General features: G+C 43.6%; 1 protein-coding gene across 1 annotated transcript in view; it reads right to left on the bottom strand.

Moving 5' to 3' along the window:
- Positions 1–12,369, bottom strand: part of LOC138261650 (uncharacterized) — a 174,645-nt gene extending 162,276 nt beyond the window's left edge. Inside the window, exon 1 of the mRNA XM_069210819.1 lies at positions 11,812–12,369. Coding sequence (XP_069066920.1) covers positions 11,812–11,835 — 24 coding nt within the window. The 5' untranslated portion in view covers positions 11,836–12,369. The remainder of the gene's footprint in view (positions 1–11,811) is intronic.
- Between the last annotated feature and the right edge of the window lie 7,983 nt (positions 12,370–20,352).

The raw sequence follows: 20,352 nt of genomic DNA, 5'->3' as shown, positions 1-20,352 counted from the left end.
ACATCTTCGTTTTATAGGCCCCTTTTAGGTCATGCCTACTAGACAACACATGCCCTGTATGTTGTGAGATACGTGGCTAGCTTACAGCAGGCTTCGATTCCACCATTTGCTTACCATTAGTTAGCTTCAGTGACACTCTTGTTGGCTTGCTTCTTATTAGCTGTGTTTATCCCACCCCTAGAACATAGATGCATTACTTGTGCCTCCTCACTGCGTATTTTTCAGGTGCTTCTTTTGTCTTTTTGTACAAGCATTACACAAGAGTGCATGTTTTGCAGCTGCCTCCTTAGTGTGATTCTCTTCCCTTCCTCCGCACAGTTAATCCCCGCCCCTCTGCTCTCTTGCCTGCTTACTTCCCACTCCAGATTGTTTACTCTCAGTTAGTTTGCTTCCTTTCCCTCAACCGTCTGAGTCGCTTCCCCCAAACATGTCCCCTATATTGCTTTCCCCCACCCACATCCCTGTGTTTTCCCCCCAGCTCCATAATTCCACCTCACCCTCCATATTACTACTGCCACACCCTCTGCTGCTCTACTTTTCTACCTCTCATCAATGTTACACCCTTTGCACTTGATTCCCAGAAAAACTGAGGATATTTAGATCTGCTCTGCCAGGGAGCAAATCTCCTGCACAACTTTTGGATCAACGTTGCCAGGGAACAGATAATGCACCTCTACTTCTAAAGGGGTGGAAACACCAGGATCTACAAATACAGCAGAGGAAGTCAGACCCTCAGCTTTCTTTTGCGGACGTGCACAACTTTCCTCTCTAACATGTAACACCAGCAGCTGGTCTCCCAGAGTTGATAAAAAGCGAGTGCAGCAGAGGAGCAAAGCATTGCTCCTTCTTTCTGTTCCACAAGTTTTAGATTTGACTCTGAGGTCTCCACAGTTCTACATCATCACAATTTTTAGTTCTCTGCTAGGACACATCTCTTAGGGGTTTGTCAGCAAAATCCTATTCTGGACCACAGTCCTTTAAGTGGGATGAAAATGAAGGGGGGGCGGGATTGGCTTAAAGCATGTGAACTGCAATACTGTGCTTTACACAGCATGTTGCCTGAGCAGCATTTAGGAGCCTCTCTGAGTTTTCTGCTATTGCATTTAGACATGTCCCAAAACAACAAACATGCCTAAAACAAGCCAGACCTGTTGGCTTTAGTAGTTTGATATAAATGATTAACATGAACGATTTTGTTTATATAATTGGAAAAATAGTAATTACAAATGCTACATATGTGACCAACACTGCGTGGCACCGGGGGGAGGCCAAACAGTGGATAAGTATGTAATCTGAACACTTATGGTCCGTGGACTCAAAATGCCTTTAGCCTTGGTACCAAAGCTCTCAATCATGCCCCATTATGAACACCCAGAACTCCTAAATGCAACTCAGCTCACATGTACTATGCAAGCATTGGAAAACCCAATAACTCAGTCTTTTAGAGATGAGACATCCTGGGATTGCTAATACTTAGTAAAGTCAATTACATTTACCATACAGAACTGCACTTAGGCATTATAAAAGTCAAAGTCTTTACTTGCGTAAAAGATGCAGTGTGCATATACTAACACATAGACAAAACCATTAGCAAAGTCAATAGATCCCAAAGGTGAGACCCGTTGGCATTGCCAGTGCTTGTGTACAGGGTCGTCCATAATTTATTTTGTGTATTTATTATAATACACAAACATGTGTAACCTCCCGGTCACTGATTTATTTTTATTATTTAATACACATGACTTAGGAGATAAGAACTCGCTTTTCATACTAAGTTATTTTACAGTTAATGGAACTTTACCCCATTATCTATTTCCAGGGAGGCAATACTGGTCCATTAAGCCTTTCTCTTGCTACCCAAGCTGAAATGGTAGGCCTGGAATAAGAATTCCATCTACCTTCAATTTCGGTTAGATGTTATTGATTTGATTAAAAAAAAAAAAAAAAAAAAAAGGGAACTGATAAAGACAAAACCATGTAGGAAATTTTTTTGAAGTATGAATTAAAAAAGGTATAAAAACAGGACAACAGTAGACAGACATGCAGAATACGGAAACTAACACGTTAAATCCATGGTTGAACACTAAATCGAATTTCATAAAGCAAAAACATAATTAATCAAAAAGCAGGAACGTAATTTAGGTAGGCAAAAGCAAAGTACACAAATGTAACTAGGCAGGCTGTGGATCAAACATTATGGGCCTAATTATGACTTCTGCAGGCAGAAAAGCCCGTCTGCCGAAGTCCCAATGGGTAGGTTACGCCAGTGCGGCAGCATTCCCGCCGGGCCCATTATGAGTTTCCCACTGGGTCAGCGGGCAGAAACAGAGTTTACGCCCGCTGGCCCAGCGGGAAATGGCCTACAGCATTGTCTCTGGCTCATCATAGAGTCGGCGGCAATGCTGTAGTACGTAGGATGCAGCAGCACCCGTCGCAATGTTCACTGTCTGCAAAGCAGTGAATGAACATTGTGACGGGGCTGGGCAAGGGGGCCGTTGTACTGCCCAAGCCAAGTGCATGGGCCCCCCTGGAGCACCCTGCATACCGTCTCTGCCAGCCATTCATGGCAGTGCTACCGCCATGAAACAGCTGGCGGAGAAGGGAGTCGTAATCCCCAGGGAGGCGCCCTATGTCCACTAAAATCAAATGAAGTGGCAAAGAAACTGGTACGCAGAAAAACTTCCATAAAATAATAATTAAAACAAGTATATTCATAAAGAAAAAGCACCTTAAGATAGCGACTCATCCTTGTACATGTGTGTCAGACCACCGGTAGGTATTCTGCCATTTATCTGCACTGAATTTGTTGTTTTAAGTTGACCACCAGTCTTTTTTGAAAGCCAAGCTGCAGGAACCTTGCAATTTTTTTTTTTTTTTTAAGTTCAATAAAAAAAATACAAATGTGGGCGACCGTGTAGCCTAGTATCTTCATCCCATATTTGTGATACCGCTCTTAAAACTGTTCAATTTTACAAACTTAGGGATTCCATTTGATTTTCAGAGTATGTAGGTGCACCTGAAATGTGTGAGGGTCACACAGTTGGAAAGACATTTGCTGCCATTTTTTTATTTGGTTCTAAGTGAGGGTCCATGCCGCTGGATGCTGCACTCACTATTTGTAGAGCTAGATCTGTAGCAATAGCCACGTTCAGTGCAGGTGTATGGTGGTACACTCATCACACAGTATTACAAACTAGTAAGAATACATTTTAGCGCAGATTACTGTCACTTCCCAGTAGTTCACTCTCATCAATAATGCATGAGGAAGTAGGATTGCAGTTTATTGGGGACAATATAAGAATGGCACCTATATTACTTTGGCTTTCTATTTGGGCAAGGCCTGAGGCAGCACTGACACAGTCAATAATAAATGACTGCTTAAAAAAAAATAAAAAAAAAAATAAAAACTTTCAAATGTTCACAAAATCAGGTGGCTGACCCATGTAAAGAATGAACTGCATACTGTTATCAGGCCAGAGTTCTTTAGTAACCCGCTGCTGATTAATCTCCAGTCTAGACTAATGACAAAACGCAATTAATCTGACTATATTGATGAGAAGAGGGGGAGCGGAAAAGGGATGGGGAATGTCCTACCTACCACTGTGTACCACAACTGGCACGGAACCATATTTGTTGGAGAATGCCTCGTCAGAGATTTTTTCTCTTGAGCTTTAGTTAGGCTTAGCCATTTTTTGGTGACTTATCCTTCTAATGTTTTTTTGGAGGAGTTGGACGTATGTCCATGTAATGCTGATACGCCCCAATCTCAATTGCTTATGTTCTTTTTTGTGAGCTTTATCAAGAACAGGGGAAACTGTATTTAAAACTACTCTTGAAAATCTTAAACATTAGAAAGTGTAAAGAGGTTCTAGAGTATCTACAACTCCTCCAGACGGACCAAGTATGGATTACTATGTATAGATTTCTTGTTCATGTTATTTAACACATTAAATTAGTGGGAAGTAATGATGATTTTTTTTATAAGGAACTGTGATTAAGGTTCAATCAAAAGAATTGTCTCCGATTTTGCAATGAAATATTTTTACTGGATTTGTTCGATAGAATGATTTATTGTACATATTTTCATGTGATGTTTAAATGTTTTAAATATTTACTGTGTGCTTTTATGGTTGTTTTAAACTGAATAAAGATTTTGGACTGGACATTAAAACAAAAAGGGGAAGAGGGAGCAGAGGAAGAGTAGACCAGTAGGATCAGAGAGTGTGCAGATATGTGGGGATTGTGCAGATGAGTACAGGAAGCAAACAAATACATACACTCCCATGGAGTGCTGAAATGAAAATAAGAAACTAGTTACCCGATGTCAGAAGTGGAAGGATACAGGTCATCCAATCAGAACCTGGTAAAGCTACTGCGCCAGGGGCAAACAAAAAAATATAAATGGAGGCCTTGAGACACACAGCATGTAACTGAGACAGACAAGAAAGCTATCCAGTTATGAGGGAGGGGCTGACCCAAACCCCACTGTGTGTATTGTATTTTAGACAATATGTCTTCAGCGACAGACAGCTAAAGCGGACTGTAGGTGGGACCTGAAAAGGAGCTCCGTGAAACAGAACAAAATAAGGAGTGAAAATAAAATGTTTAAAGATTGAATTAAAAAAAGTTTGTACCAAATTGTCATCTACAATTCAATGGAATAGTAAGATAATTGGTAGGCACAGGCTCATTATGTTTCCTGATTTCTAAGATGGACTGTTAAGACATTAAAAAGGGATGTTATGATGTTGCAACTTTCTAATATTAGACCAGGTACACATGAACGAAGCTTCTAAAGATAATTGGACAGGGGCATTAATACATTTCAATTCAAATGAAGAGAAACTAATAATAAGATATACAAGTCTGAGAAATATATCATTACTGGAGTCTCACATCAAAAAACAAGGAGTGGTACGTGCTGCATAAACCACAGCTGAGTGCTGTGGAAAACATTAAAATTATCCAGCGGGGTATAACGAATAGTAGTTGAAAGTAAAGCACCCCAGCATAATTTTTTTTTTTTTTTTAACAGAGGTGCAATCATTAAATGTGGTTCATAACAAAAGTGTATAATGAAAGGTGAGATTGCTAAAGGGGTTTTAAAAAAAATGTGTGCTAAATATATGATCAAGTAGATATCTTTGTTGTAGGCCACAAATGTAATTGAAGAGAAGGTATATTGTGTGTGTGTGTGTGTGTGTATAGTTTGTGCTCCCAAAAGTACTCCTCAATAGGAATCAACAAACATACTACAGGCAGAATACAATTTCAGCACTTTTTCTCCAGAATATCCCTCACAGCAAACATCCAAAAGAACACACTGGACATATCACTTCGAATAAAGCCAACGTAGCACATATTTGTTTTACAGTTAGCCAAAGCCCCGCTCACAACAGAAATTTCCACCATGACTCACCACACACCAACATCCAAGAGAATTCCAAACTTGAATAAAATCAAGCCAGATATACTCCATGTAATACTCCTCAAACTGATTCATTATTTCTGCCTCAAATCACCATCCATCAAACCTTCTTGAACATGATGCTCTCCTAAGGAATCTGAGACTACACTTACATCCCTCAAGTCTTAGGATTGCAAAGCATAAATTGGGATCACATTGGTTTGTATTTCAAAAGTAAACATCATATAATATCAGTCAACAAACTCTGACAGAGCAGCACATCCTACTAAATGACATGCAGAACTGAAATATATTAACAAAATATCCTTAAAATAACAAAAAAGATGTTCATCCAGAAATCCTGCCAGGAGCTTCTGATGAACCTGGACTTACCATTCAGGTGCCCCAGATCTCTTTGTGCATATTTCGATAACCGCATTATAACACACTAGAAACTGAGGGCCTATTTATGAGTTTGGTGGACGGTTTACACCGTCTACCAAACCTCCGACAGGGAGGTTGCCGCCATACTGGCTACCTCCCCGCAGGGCCAATTAAGAGTTTCCCGCTAGGTCAATGGGTGAAAACCAGTCTCTTCTCCCGCTGGCCAAGCAGGAAACAGCCTACAGCATTGTCTCCAGCTTGTAATCGAGCCAGTGGCAATGCTGTAGGATGCACCCTCACAATGTTCACTGTCTGTAAAGCAGATAGTGAACATTGCGGCGGTGCTGCCCAGGGGGGCCCCTGCACCCGTTCTCCACCAGCCTTATCATGGCAGTACTACAGCCATGAAATGGCTGGCGGAGAACAAGATCGTAATGCCCAGGGCAGCGCTCGTGGATAAGGGCTTCCACCTACTGTCAGAATCTCTGATCTTGGCCGCGCTGGCAGTCCCACCGCAGCCCGACCACCAGGGTTGAAATATGGTGCTTGGACTGCCGCACTGGCGGCGGTCCGGCCGCCATCCATGAGTCTAGAGGTCTAGTGACCGCCAGACACGAAAAGGAGGCCTGAATGTCAATTATTTAATTGTTATAAATTAAACTAAACAATGTTGTTATACCCTTAACAGTTATTTTTCTTTGAGTTAGGTTTTATTCACATCCACTTATTGAAATCTGAATAATGAGTGCTGTAAAATTTACATCTGTATGTATCAGTGAAAGGATGTTAAAATAAACAAGCGAACAAACCAGCAGGGTAGTTTGCAAAAACAAAGATATTCAATTGTGATACATCCTATTCAACAAACTACTATTCCTTGATGCAAATTAAGCAAATGCATTATCTTGTTCATTAATAAAATTGAGCTCTCTAGTGCTATCGCTATTAATATGCTTTATAGTTTTCATTCAGTGTAACCCACCAAGCAATATTACATAATATACTCACATGGTCTACATTGCTCTCACTAAACTAGCTAGTATTCAAGAGAAACTTTAGAAAGAATGCTACAAATGCATCCAACACAGCACACCAATAGCAATAGGTGGGTATCACAACAGTGTCCACTTCTTAACTTGTCAATTACCAACAGAACATAGAATTCTTAGCACCCAGGTTGGCTAATGAATAGGCATCCCCGTTACTCAATAAAATGCCTTGCTCACATACCTTCATGCTGGGGGAACTGCAGAGATAGCAGATTATCAATCTGCTAGGCCTCATATCACATGCATGAAACATCAAAACTCACTGACCCATTAATAATCAAGACACAGAAAACTAGATACAAGCTAATGGTGGTACATCCTTACAACCCTAGGCATTGGTGTGCAATGGAGTCCTCAAAATCATGAAAGGTACCCAGACTTCACCACTGCGTCAACTGTATACTGAATGTAGAATAGGAGCTATGCAAATGACTAACACAATCTAGCCCCAGAACAGAAAGTTGATATTGCTAGTCTATCTTTTAATCTGGTTTGTGTAGTTACAAACATGACCAAAGACCAACAACAATGCAGGCCAACCACGCACAACTCTATATGTTCAATGCAATGGATCTAGAATAATGGAATTCTGAGGACAAAGATGACTGTATTTTGTGGTAGGGCTGGTTAAATTACACAGTAAAGAAAAGTAAACTGTGTACCAGATTATGCAACTGAAGGAATATTGTGTGACATATCCATTGACATTATTAACTTTTTTTTTTTTTTTTAGTTTTACACACATTGATACAAATGTTTCTGATAATGTCATACAAATTGAAAAAAACAAGGATTCCTTCAGGCAGAAAATACTATGTAAATTGTATAAAATGCTTTAGAAAACAAACATTGACAAAGCCATTAGGCTGACACACTTGGGAACTGACAAAAGCAAAATAAACTAATAAAGAGCGCTGCATTGCAAAACAAATTAAAAAGTGGATTACTTTGTATATTCAATGTGTGGCTGAGGTAAAAAAATAAAATAAACGTGTGATGACAGAGTTCCCTTTTCAATTGTAAAATAGTGCTTTTTAATGGAGGTGCAAGGATACATTCCACACAGTCAACAGATAAAAGTTAAGATTAAAAGACTTCTGAGGGCTACCATTTAATGTGACTGATAATGACATGAGACAAAGGATGAAGGTACCATAGCTAAAGAAACCAATGGCTGAGGGAAGCTGAATAAAAGCCCTAATATGGTGTGTATGAAATGCAATATTTCCACCTCGAATGGCACATTACACATAAAAAGTAAAAAGCCTAAACGTACACACTTTTGTTATTCTATACATCCCACCTATGCTTTAAAACCGGTCTTAGGTTTCAGGTTTACTTTGTTTCCAATATAGGCCACTGAGAGCATCTCCTTCCATTACGAATCCACAGAACAGTACATAATTACTATCTTCTTTCCCTGCTAGGACGCTTTTTAGATTCAGCAAACCATAAAAAGACATACAGAACGTTTGGGAATCTTACTTAAAGGCATCGTACTGACTGATGATCCTTCAAAATACTAGGGGAAAAATATGGAATGCTTACAAGAAACTAAATAATCACTAAACTCTTTGCTTTTGTTAACTTAGCAGCCTTATCACCAATAGTCACAATGATCATCACACCTCACTAAACAGAACATTAGAACTTCATCTAACACCACACAATACCCCACAACACACTGGCCCCGTCCATACATATATTTCAGTCTCAAGGGACACACCTCCCACCAGCTGACACACAACTAACAAGAATCACACAGCTCATTCAAAACAGATGAGAACCACTGAACAAGCCTACCATGACCAGATGATGGATCACAATAAGACCACCCATCGCACAGATCATCTGACTACACAAAGGAGATGTATTGATACCTTTGCACATTAACATGATCAATAAGCAGCAAACGTGGTATTAAGAGAAGGTTGCCATATAACTACCAGCAAGTCATCCACCAAAGGAACTACTGTCAACAAAAATCATACTTGGGAACGTCATGCACACTATGATAAACACTTAACAACCAACCTAGCCCTAACACTGGCAAATTTAAAAAAGCACGAGTTTGGTGGAAATTGCAAAACTCGAATCTCTAGCCCCTCGGAACACCTCTATTTAGAATACCCATGGCAGTACAGACCATAACATATCTCTGCTATTGTCATTATAAACTTCAACTAATAATACAGCAGGGCTAAGAAATTGGTGATACAATGAGCTATAATAAAAACCACTTAACATTACAGGACAGCACACAGCTCAAGATAATAATTAATGGTTACATTAGGGCGTGTAGGGCACCAATGTAAAGACAAACTGCATTCATGTTTTAGACCTAATGAATACTGCAGCATATTTTTGTGGATCATAAAATCACCGTTTAATACAGTATCTTAAGAGGGGAGGACACGGCTGGACATAGTTGTGAAAGAGTTTAATAACAAAACAGCAAAATATATTAAATACAAACATTGGCAAAGCCAGTAGGTCTGATCTAGCTTTAAAGGAACGTTGTATACTAGTGTGGAGCATAACAAGTAGATGACATGGGAACGGATATGTATGTGTGTGGAAACTAAGAATAATATTGGTGTAGGTAAAAATGTGAGGCAACTGTGGCACTGTCATACCAGATCTAAAAATCTATATAGGTTATTGACTGCCCCCCACCCATCTGAGCTACTGCAAGAGAACGTCATAAATTATCTATAGTTATCTAAAACACTTTACTAGCATTTCAAAGTTGTCTGTGTGTCCCTAAAAGTTCATGCTCGAGCAACTGGACAAATAAACATAGTGATCATTGCTGTGTGGAAGCACACAACTTCTGCCCAATAAAAATAAGTACTCCTGACTGCCACAATGTGGGCGGGGAAAAGACCCTTTCATAGCGGACTCGCAAATAATTTCCTGGCGACAATCTGCTGTCAAGTCAGACCAAAAAAATACCTGTACTATTGAAGCTGAAATGATAATTATAGTTGGCTGAATTACATTTGGCAAAGCAGCTATTATAACAGAAATAAGTAAAGGAAGGGAAGCAACCACAGGCAGTAAATTGAAATCAAAATACTCAGTAAGATACAATGAAGCATTAGCGTGTATGCTGGCAAAGAAAAACATGTGTACTTATTAGTGGGGAGTATGCTTTTAAGGTAAGAACAAACACCAAACCGTTTTTCCAAGTTTTGAGAAACAATGCAAGTAAGCCAGCCATTCCAATAGTTAGGAAAATGTTACCCAGAGTGTGGAGTTATAATTTTACATTTGAGTAATTGCCAAACTAATTATCTTTCAAGAATTTATTAGAAGGTGGGAAAAATAGGACAATACAGAGTTATGATTGGGAGTAGGGCAATTCATGAATAAACTAGTTGTAAATTTAGAAGCAGATCGCTAAATTAGAGGCAGGAGTACTAAACAAGATTACAATAACGTAACTTCGGAACAATGCGCGCATGGTAAAGACAGAAGTTCACAAACAAAAGTAAGGCTATTATACCATAATGGCTTATAAGGGATGAATCGGCTACTTACAATGTATTTGTATGAAAACGTGTACCATCAAATGAAAGAAACAAGGACTGCTGGGGGTTAGGATTATGGCCAAACAACGAGAACTAACAGTGGTGTTGGCTAGCAATGGTCAAAAACAACGAAACAACTGAGGGGGATGTGTTGTACACAAGAAGGTTATTACGCCTCCTGGGCCAACAATAACTAACGAAGTCATCCTTTGCGAGGTGTGATCAAAAAGAGAAATAAATATAATTGTCCCTTTGCTTGCTTTACTATGAAGAGAGTGCACTGGATTGTTCCACTTGCTTCTTTCGGAGAGGTTCATCTTTTCTCTTTCGCAACCTCAATTCTCTCTTCATAACTCTCCCCTTTCCACCACCCATGAGGGCAGGCCTTACCAGCTCCTTTTATGTCTCCAGCTTCACTACACACTAAGGGACATATGTAGGAACACATTTTCCCATTGACACAGAATGGGAAAAACCCTTTGCTACATCTGGCCATTAGTGTTGGCATGTTTAACGACCACGCCGTCCACAACGCGCCTTCCTGGTTCCACCTTTCGTGCCTCCACTTTTCCTCTTTTCCACTTTTCCATGTATCCTTGTGTATCACTCAGCGCTACAAATCCAAACTTATAGCAGATTTGTGTGCTATGAGGTGTGTGTGTGTGTGAGGGGGGCGGTGGTAACAAAACAACAAAAAAATGTAAACAGTCCTTCCCAGTGGCGGTAGGTAGACCGATGTACACGCTCCTATTTACAAGCAGGACAAAATACATTCAGCGGAGCTGGCAGCCCAAGATCAGACGATAGGCCGAGAGCAGGGTTACAGGAAGATAATGTTTCAATGTAATAAGAAAGCAAATACAACTAGAACGCGTGAGATAAAACTGAAAACGAAATGGTGGGAGCGCTCTGTAGATAGCAGTTGGAGTTCGGACGTGTATTTAATACATGCGTTCCTTTGACACCGTTATCTGTAGTGGGGCGTTACTATGGTATCAATGTGCCGTACTACATAGCACTGCCTACAACTCTTCTGCCCACAAAGTAACCACACTTGTCACACAGACCTTGTTGGTTAGGTCCACTCATGCCACCCCTTCGTCAGAGCATGCAATGCCCTTCTTACACAATATGAGACCAATGATCGAGGGCTGTCGGAACGCAGTACCCTTACTCCATACGGGTGCTTAGACACGTATGCAGACCCTCTCCCAACCCCCATACACGCAATTAAATAATACTCTGTAAAAGACATAGTGTAAATAGGTCAACACACAAGGCATTACTCCAACAACTAAACCACCACACCCCCATTCTGCCTTTGGGCACAGACTATCCCCGTCCCCCTGCTCCCAGAGTGCTCCCATCCCAGTCTCTGAGGCTGGTGAAACTCAGCACCACTCTGACTCCAATCCCTATCACAGCCTCGGCTTCCTACCTGGGTAGCGGCTCCATCAGACATCTTGGCCAGAATAGGGGGCTCCTTTGTCGGCTCCGGGGAGGGCCCCGGTATGCTACCTTCCTTATCCAGGGCGGCCACCTTTCCTCTCTGTTGGAGAGGTTTTTATCAACCCAACCGCGCTCCAGCTCCAGACAGTACACTGTGTCTGCCCACCGACACCAGGGTTATTGCAGCTGAGCGGGAAGGGGTGGAGGGCTAGGGGCCTTCGAAGGAACGCAGGGGGTGGGCAGAGAACAGAGAGGACAGGCAATTCCCAAGGTGCAAGGGCCAATTTTATGAGTACAACGATAGGATTGCCCAGGCTGGAGTAGACAGGAGAAGGCCCAGGCTGGGGGATGGGAAACAGAGAATGACTAAACTGTGGTGGGCACAGAGGGCTAGTCTGCGAAAAGATGCAGGGCCCTAAGGCAGGATCAGCGACTGCGGGTGGAGCCTGGACCAGAGGAGGGCCTAATTCAGGAAGAAGGAGGGGAACTGGGGAGTAAAGCAGGGATTCAGGAAGCGGGAAGGAGACTAATGAGGATGGGCGGGTCATAACCAGCAAGAGAGACGTATGGGGCGGCGCTTCGCTGTGTGCACATCCCTGGTACTCGCGCATGAGTTCTAAAGGAAGCAAGAAAAAATGGGCGGAGAAACGCTACGTCCAAGACGCATGCGCTATAGGAGGTGCGACACACTTTCACGGATTACTTGTTTAACTGGATACACCTTCGAGATCGCGAGGATTGGAGGAGAAAGATGAAAGTGTGTGTAACTCAAGAGAAGGGGTGGGCACCTGAGTGGTAGTCCTGACTGCAGCTGCCCGGCGCTTCGCCTATCAGCCCGTGCCGGTAGTGGATGTGAACGCGCTAAGAGATTAACAGGGAGAAACACATGTCGGCTCTAGCTCTAAGAGCCCCGTGCTCATGCCGAGCCTTGAAAATATTTGGAATGTAATTAGCAAACATATTAGAACATGATAAGGTGTCTTCAAAATTCAGCTAAGTGTATTTCTTCACAAGCTGAAGCATTTCACCTTAGTCCCTCATAATTCGGGTGAAAAGATCTTGGGCCAGACGTATCAAACATTCTTTAGATCGCAAAGGGCCAGCAAAAATGCATTTTGGTATGTATCAAGTCCAATTTGCGATTCAGTAACTTGTTATTGAATCACAAATTGGATTTGCGACTAAATACCAACTCGGTATTAGGATGGGGCATGTCAAGGGAATACCTTCCTTATATCGAATTGAAGAGGTATGTTTGATTGTTTTGTGACAGTGAATGCGATCGCAAAACAATCATAGATACCACCAATTTCAAATTGGTGGTAACCCATTCGCAAAAGGGAAGGCATCACCAAGGGTCTCCTTCCCCTTTGTGAATGCATGCAAAAACATTTTTTAGGAGCAGGCAGGGGTTGCACGGACCACTTCCTACTCTTAAAAATGTAAAGATAACTTTTCAATTTTCTTTTTTAAAGCCTGCCATTTTCCTTTAAGGAAGAAAACGGGCTGCATTTAAAATCAAAAAGACTGTTTTCTTTAAAAGCAATCACAGACATGGTGGTCTGCTGAGCCCAGGAGGCCACCATCCCTGTGATTGTAGCCATTCGCAATGGGTTGCAAATTGTGACCTACCTCATGAATATTAATGAGGTAGGTCCATTTGCGAGCCCTTGCGAATCGCTATATGAAACTCCTGGAGTTTCATACACTCCAATAGCGATTACTTAATTGCGATTCACAAAAAAATCGCAATTTGGTAATCGCTATTGGAAATAATGATACATCTGCCCCCTTGCTACCCAAAATCCGGGACATTTTGCAAAAACAGAGGAAGGACTACAATTTTACACCAACAAAGTAACAAAGAATTTCCTGGCTATCGAGAAGGAAAGTTTCAATTCTGTTAAGGACACGGAGGCAAGTATTATGGATTTCTTTCTTCACTATTTATTATTACAGCCAGTTCAAAGTTCAACAAGAAAAAACATAAACACTACATATCCCATGAGTCCAACACACCTCCATGGTAACCAATATCCAATCCCTACACGTTCCAAATGTCCATATATATCATCTGTTGTCAGGGTCCTTCCTTGACTTCACTGCGATCGGAGGCTAAGGCATCCTCAAGTCAGTGATGCATCTGTTCCTATGAGAATAATGTAATATACGTGAGAAAAATGAACCACTTTCCCAATTCAAGCTGAATAAAATAACCCTTCAGTATCCCATGCCCTAGACTGGCAAACACCTTCAAATCTTGAAGCAATTGAACATTAGCAAAGCATACAATATGTACACAATCCATTTACTGCTTAAACAGCATGTTTTAAAACCTAAATAACATCTCTGCAAAGATCCTGGCTTTGGTAACCAGTGAGGGAGGAGACACAAGCACTGTGTTGGGTGGGATTATCCTCGCCTCCATGTCCTTAATAGAATTGAAACTTTCCTTCTCAATAGCTAGGAAATTTCGAATTTTATGTCGGGACCAGAGGCGAGAATTATGCATGTTTAAAGCTTACTACCTCAGCGATGCCTCCTGGTGAATCTGTTTAAAATAGAACCGTTTGAAATTGGATTCTGACAACCAATCGGCCGCATTCATGATGTCCTCCAATCAACCACCTACCTGGATGGCTTTGGAGACCATGGCACCCCTAGTGGAGTGTGCCCTGAATGTTCTCACAGTGATACCTCCTTCATCATAATCCATTTTACCCACCTTGCTATAGATGGGGAGGATACTGCGTTAAAGGATTTCTTTATAGAAATTAACAATTGTCTCTCCCCAGGGACCGATATTCAGCTGTCATTTCCTCATATGCATTGAGGCATCTGACAACGCAGAGCTTAGGAGCATTCTCAAAAGCAGGATAAGTTACCGATCTGGTATTGCATTTGATTCTTCGGGAGATAATGAAGGTTACCCCTTCGTGCGAGAAAGCCCGGGCTGATATGTCCACGACTCTCACATCTGATACTCTTTTGCCAGATATGGGGCAAAGCAACGTAACTAATTTTGTCGACAATTCTTTCCTTCAAAAGTATTGACTGTTCTGCCAAGAAGACAGGAAGCGTAACACCTCATTGACATTCCAAAGCACTGAATATCCAGGTTTCGGATGACCTTGAGTAGCTTGCAAACCCAGGCATGTTCCCCCACCGAAACACTGTGAAGCGGGGGATGCCCCCCAAGATTGCTGATCTAAAAGAGTTGACTGAGCAGAACAAAAGGCCCGAGCTGATCTATATCTCGTACGTGTGTCAGGTGTCCAGGCCTGGCGGATGAACCTCTCACCCTCTCTTGAAAGTCTATTGTCTTCCCAACGACTCCTGAAATTCTCCACGCCATAAGACTGAGATGGCCCTGGAGAACCATGGGGTGAGGCTGACCTCAAGGGTCCAAGAGTATCCGTGGAAAAGACAGAATAAGGAGCGGGAAGTCGTGAGAGAGTTCCAACAGAGTTGGAAACCACGCTTGTGACCTCCACAATGGCGTTATCAACACTACCAATGCCCTCTGACGACGTACTTGAGCTGACACTCTCAGTATCAACAGGAAGGGGAGAATAGCGTAAACCTGATCTTTCCCCCAATCCTGCAAGAACGCATCCACCACCAATGCCCCCGTATCGGTTCGCCAGCTGAAGTTCCTCAGCAGTTGGGTGTTGAGTCTGGGCGCAAAGAGATCCACTGATCACGGTCCCCAGCGATCCATGATCGACAAAAATACGTTTCTGTCCAGTCGCTGGTATCCTCCAGAAATCTGGAGTTCCAGTCCACTAGAGCATTCTGGGAACCCAGAAGGTATTCCACCATCACCGAGATTTGATGTTGGAAGCAATAACGCCAAAAGTCCTTCATAAGCTCCGCCAAAGCTCTCAAGCGCGTGCTGCCCAGATGGTTTATATACTGGACTGCGGACACATTGTCCATTCTTAATAGGACGCAACATGAGCCCTTGTCTTGCGTCAGAGACCTGATCGCAAAAGATCCCGCAAGGAGCTCCAAGCAATTTATATGGAGATTGGGCTCCTGCTAAGTCCATCGACCTCCCATCAAAATCTCTCCATATCTGGCCCCCCAGCCCTGACGGCTGGCATCTGACTCGATGATCAGATCCGGCGAGGACCCAAAGATCGTTCTGCCGTTCCAAGCCTCCATGTGATCAAGCCACCATTGGAGCTCCATCCTTGCCTCCTGGCAGAGGGATATCAGTTCAGAGTAAGTTACTCCGCGTCTGAGATGCTGAGTCTTCAGGCGCTGTAGTGGCCTGTAATGTAGGGGTCCTGGGAAGATGGCCTGTATTGAGGATGACAGGAGCCCCACAATTCTGGACAACTGCCTGAAGGAAATCCTGTCCCTTCTCATAACCTTCCCCAGTTCCTTCTTGATCTTGGCCACCTTTGGGGCTGGAAGACTGAGAGAGGCCGTTTTGGAATCTATGAGAAAACCCATAAAGGTCATATTCTGTGAGGGAAGAAGTTCTTATTTCTGCCAATTTATTATGAACCCCAACTCCTGGAGCAGAATAATAGTCATATTCGCGTTGAAAAGCAGTTGGGAGCAGGACTGATTCCATCAAGAGGATATCGTCCAGATAAATTATCAGAAGCACCCCCTGAGTCCTGAGGTGCTCCACCACTGGTTTGAGCAGTTTCGTGAAGCACCACAGTGCAGACGATAGTCCGAATGGGAGACATTTGAACTTGAACACTTGTTGCCTCCACACAAATTATAGAAAACTGCAGAAAACCCATTTGTTGAAAGCCTGTAGATTGATAACCGGGCTCAAACCTTTTTCTTTCTTTTCTACCAAGAATATATTGCTCAGGAAACCCCTGGGATGGAGAACTGATTTGTGGATGGCCTCCTTCACAAGAAGATCTTGAACCCCTGAGTCTCTCAGTGCCATGTCTGATTCAGAGAAAAATATGGATTTCAGGGGGGACTCCTAGACTGGGGTTCCCCAGAATTCTATGTGGAAACCTTCCACCGTCTGCAAGACCAGAGCGTTGGCGTTTATATCTGCCCACCTGTGTGCAAATCTCGGCAACCTCCCCCCAAGGGCCCGAGGGGAAGAAGGGATAATGCTTACCGTTAGTTCCTCCTGGGGCTTATGCTACGCCACAGGCACCTCTCCTGAGTTTGCTCTTCCCCAGTTGGGGAAGAATGTGCCTTGTCAGCCATCCCGTTATCCATTGTTTCTCTTGGAATATGTGGTATTTGGGCCCTGTTGGTTAAAGCGGCTGGAGGAGCAACCTCTCCTCTTCCGGCCCCGCCAAAAGCCTTCCCAGTGAAAATCTTCTTTATGGAGTGTGACGGGCCGTTGCTACAACCAATGGACCCGCCCTATTCCGAGGACAAAAACGGCACTGCCACTCCCGACCGGGAAGTGCATTACTGGCTGCCCAATCCCCTTTCGTATCCGGGAGCTGAAGGGCAGAGACAGCGGCTTTGCGACGTTTTTGGTTTAAACACAGAGGCCGGACCAGCTGAGGGGAGGGAGACGGACAAGAGCGGAAGGAGTAGCAGAACCACCGAAGACATCGACGAAGGGAGAAGAGAAGACGCCACGGACAGCTGTGGATCGGAAGACCCTGACAGAGATCCAGAGTCCAGCACCTGTGGCACAGGTTGCCCCCAGCGCGAATTCCTGCCACTCTTGGGGAAAAGCATGGCCCCCTCAGGTGGGTGGCTACCCTAAACTGGGGGAAAAGGAAGGGAATACGGGAGGAGGGTAGGAACGGTATTTTCTTGTGTTTTGTGTAGGAAGGGAGGTGATGGGACAGCACACTTAAAAGGGAACAAACAAAGGGGGTTTAGGGGAATCTGTACAACACATGGTGCTATTAGAAGGACTCATAAACTGAACCAGGAGGCAGGAAAGAAAACAGGAAAAGGGGGAAAAGGACCAGAGAAGGAAGGCGGTCTTAGTGTTCAAGTCCAAACCTAGGATACTCTAGATAAAGCCAGACGTGGGAGAAGTGCGAGCCCAGACAGACCCTAAAGAAGAGAACCGGAGAACTGTGAGAACAGAGAAAGAGGGAAAGAAACAACTATAGAAAATAAGCGGAAAGCACGTGAGAAGAGAGAAACGACAGGAGAGATAAAAGAAGAAGCAGCCAGCATAGGCCACAGAAAAGGCAAAGGAGAGCCAGAAAGTACTTCAGAGGAGACAAAAGCAAAAGGGGGGTGGGGGAGAACATAAAATAAAAGAAAACAGAAACCTATAGCAAAGGATAGCCTACTTCCCGAACTATTATCGTTCTTGTTCCCACATGGGCCTCCTGGGAGCCCTGAAACGAGAAGAAGAATGAAAGAGACAGTCATCGTACACACGGGAATCATAGAACCATGGGAACCATACCTTTAACTGCAATAAAAGTCACCATCTCATTCGACCACTGACTACGTGTCCTTATAGCGCCGTCCTGCTACATGGAGGTTTGTGCTTTATCCAGCGCTGAAAATGTAGCTACAAATTTTCCCAGCTCCTTGGCAAACGGATCGCCAAACAGGTGGCCTAGGCGACTGCCCCTGTCTCTAAGCCTGAGAGCTCTCCCAATTTGGGGTCTATCTTTAACAAAAGGGAGAGGTGCCTCTCCGCCGAGATGGTGCAGTTGGCATTTACCAGAAGACAAACTGCCCTCTGGGCCCAGCCTGCCATGATGTCCCTAGACAGAGGTCTGTCTGTGTGCTTTACCTGCTCGGCTTCGTGAATTACTTGTGTCAGGGGTCCTAACACATCCAGTAATTTGTCCTGACAGGCCCTCCAGGAACGATCAATGCCCTTTTTTGGGTCTTTGCTGTACTTTCCGAAGAAAGTACACAGTTTGGGGTCGATATCTGGCGTCGCTGTCACTTTGCCCGCAAGAGTAGGGCGAGGGCTTTCTGCCCTAAATCTGGCCTGGACCTCTTTGTCAAGAGGTTGCCTAATTTTGCTGGCCACGTAGTCAGCTACTTTCTGATCCGGTCGCCTGTCTGAGGATCTGGGGTGGTATATACCCTCAGGGTCAAACATGTCCAAAGTGGACACGTCCCCCTCCTCTGGGTCTGGCGTGGCCGGAACCGGGCACCATGGCCGACGGGAGTCTTGATCCTCATCTGAGTATTTATCACCCTCTGTGTCGCCCTCTCCCCGTATGGGTGACCCCCGGTTGGGGTCGAATATGAGGTCAACCTCTTCACCAGTCTCTCTAGGCCATATCTCTTCCCGGGAGGGTGCTCACTTTAGCGTGTGCACTCTCTTATGGAAGGCTTCTGTGAGGCATTCAAAGCCCTCCAGGTGCCCGCGTCATGCTTGGGTGATTTCTTGGGAACTGCTGCTGTGCTATCACCCTGGCCTGATCCAGTCTCCCCAAACATGCCTGTCCCCTTTGAGACTCGCTCTCCTTTAGAGGGGCCAGGGCCTTGGTGATGGCCTGTGACAGAATGGCATCCACCTTGGGCGGGAGGTGCCGCTGAGAGGGGCCTTCCTCTGAGGCCAGATTGGGGAAAAAATTGTGGTCCTGAAGGGACTGCATTATCACCAGAGGGTAGGATACACAGGGGTTAATAGAACTGACATAAACACACGCCCTGAGCATATTAAGGGCAGCCCCGCACTCCTTCTGTCAGATTTTGAGATGGACAGCCTCTGCGTGCGATTCCCGCTATTTGCCACTGTAAGGGTTAATCCTGACAGCAATGCGGTGTCCTGTGGGGGTTGGAGGGGTTAAAAATGAGCCCCAGGCTCTATCCTCTTCAGCACAACTGATGAAACGATCAAGCGCAGATAGCAACTCCATCAGTTTCACAAACGCACTCGGAATCTCTGCAGTGGCCCAAAAGTGCGCCCTCTGGTGGACCCAACGTGTCACTGTGAGCCGAATCTGCGCTTGGGCTGATTTTGCCTGACGCGCAATCATCAGGTGACAGAGTAGAGTAACACAGAGTAATATGATCAGGCAATAAGCATACAAATTGCAATAATTTTCAAAATAGCTATATGAGGCAGTAAGGGCAAAAGAGACTTAACTGACGCTCGAGCAGTGAAGAAAGAGGAAGGACCCTGAGAACAAATGATGTAGTGTTTATGTTTTTTCTTGTTTGAAATTTGAACTGGCTGTTATAATAAATAGTGAAGAACGAAATGCATAATCCACGGCTCTGGTCCTGACATAAAATGCCAGCCATTATCCACATAGAAACACAGGAGAGGCACTAAAGAAAATAAGTAAAATGTAATTTTTAAAATCATTATCATGCCTCTTAATTAAATTTCTTACTTATAACAGCTGCTAACGATCCCTGTTTTGGAACACCTAAAAAAGTGTCTCTTACTGTTTTCAGGTGACCTTCTCTGAAAACCGGGACATGAGATAAATATGCCGAATTTATCCAGGACAGCTGTTGAAAACAGGACGGTCCTGCAAATCCGTGGCACCTGGTCTCCCTAACCATAATAAATGTCTACATTATGGAATATTTAAAAAAAAATAAGTTTTTAAACAGGCACCAAGAAATATTCTTTCCTCAGCACTGA

The sequence above is a fragment of the Pleurodeles waltl genome, chromosome 10 (genome assembly GCF_031143425.1).
Source record: "Pleurodeles waltl isolate 20211129_DDA chromosome 10, aPleWal1.hap1.20221129, whole genome shotgun sequence".
NCBI classification, from domain to species: domain Eukaryota; kingdom Metazoa; phylum Chordata; class Amphibia; order Caudata; family Salamandridae; genus Pleurodeles; species Pleurodeles waltl.
Note: the sequence above shows the minus strand (reverse complement) of the source record. Positions and strands in the feature narration are given on the sequence as shown.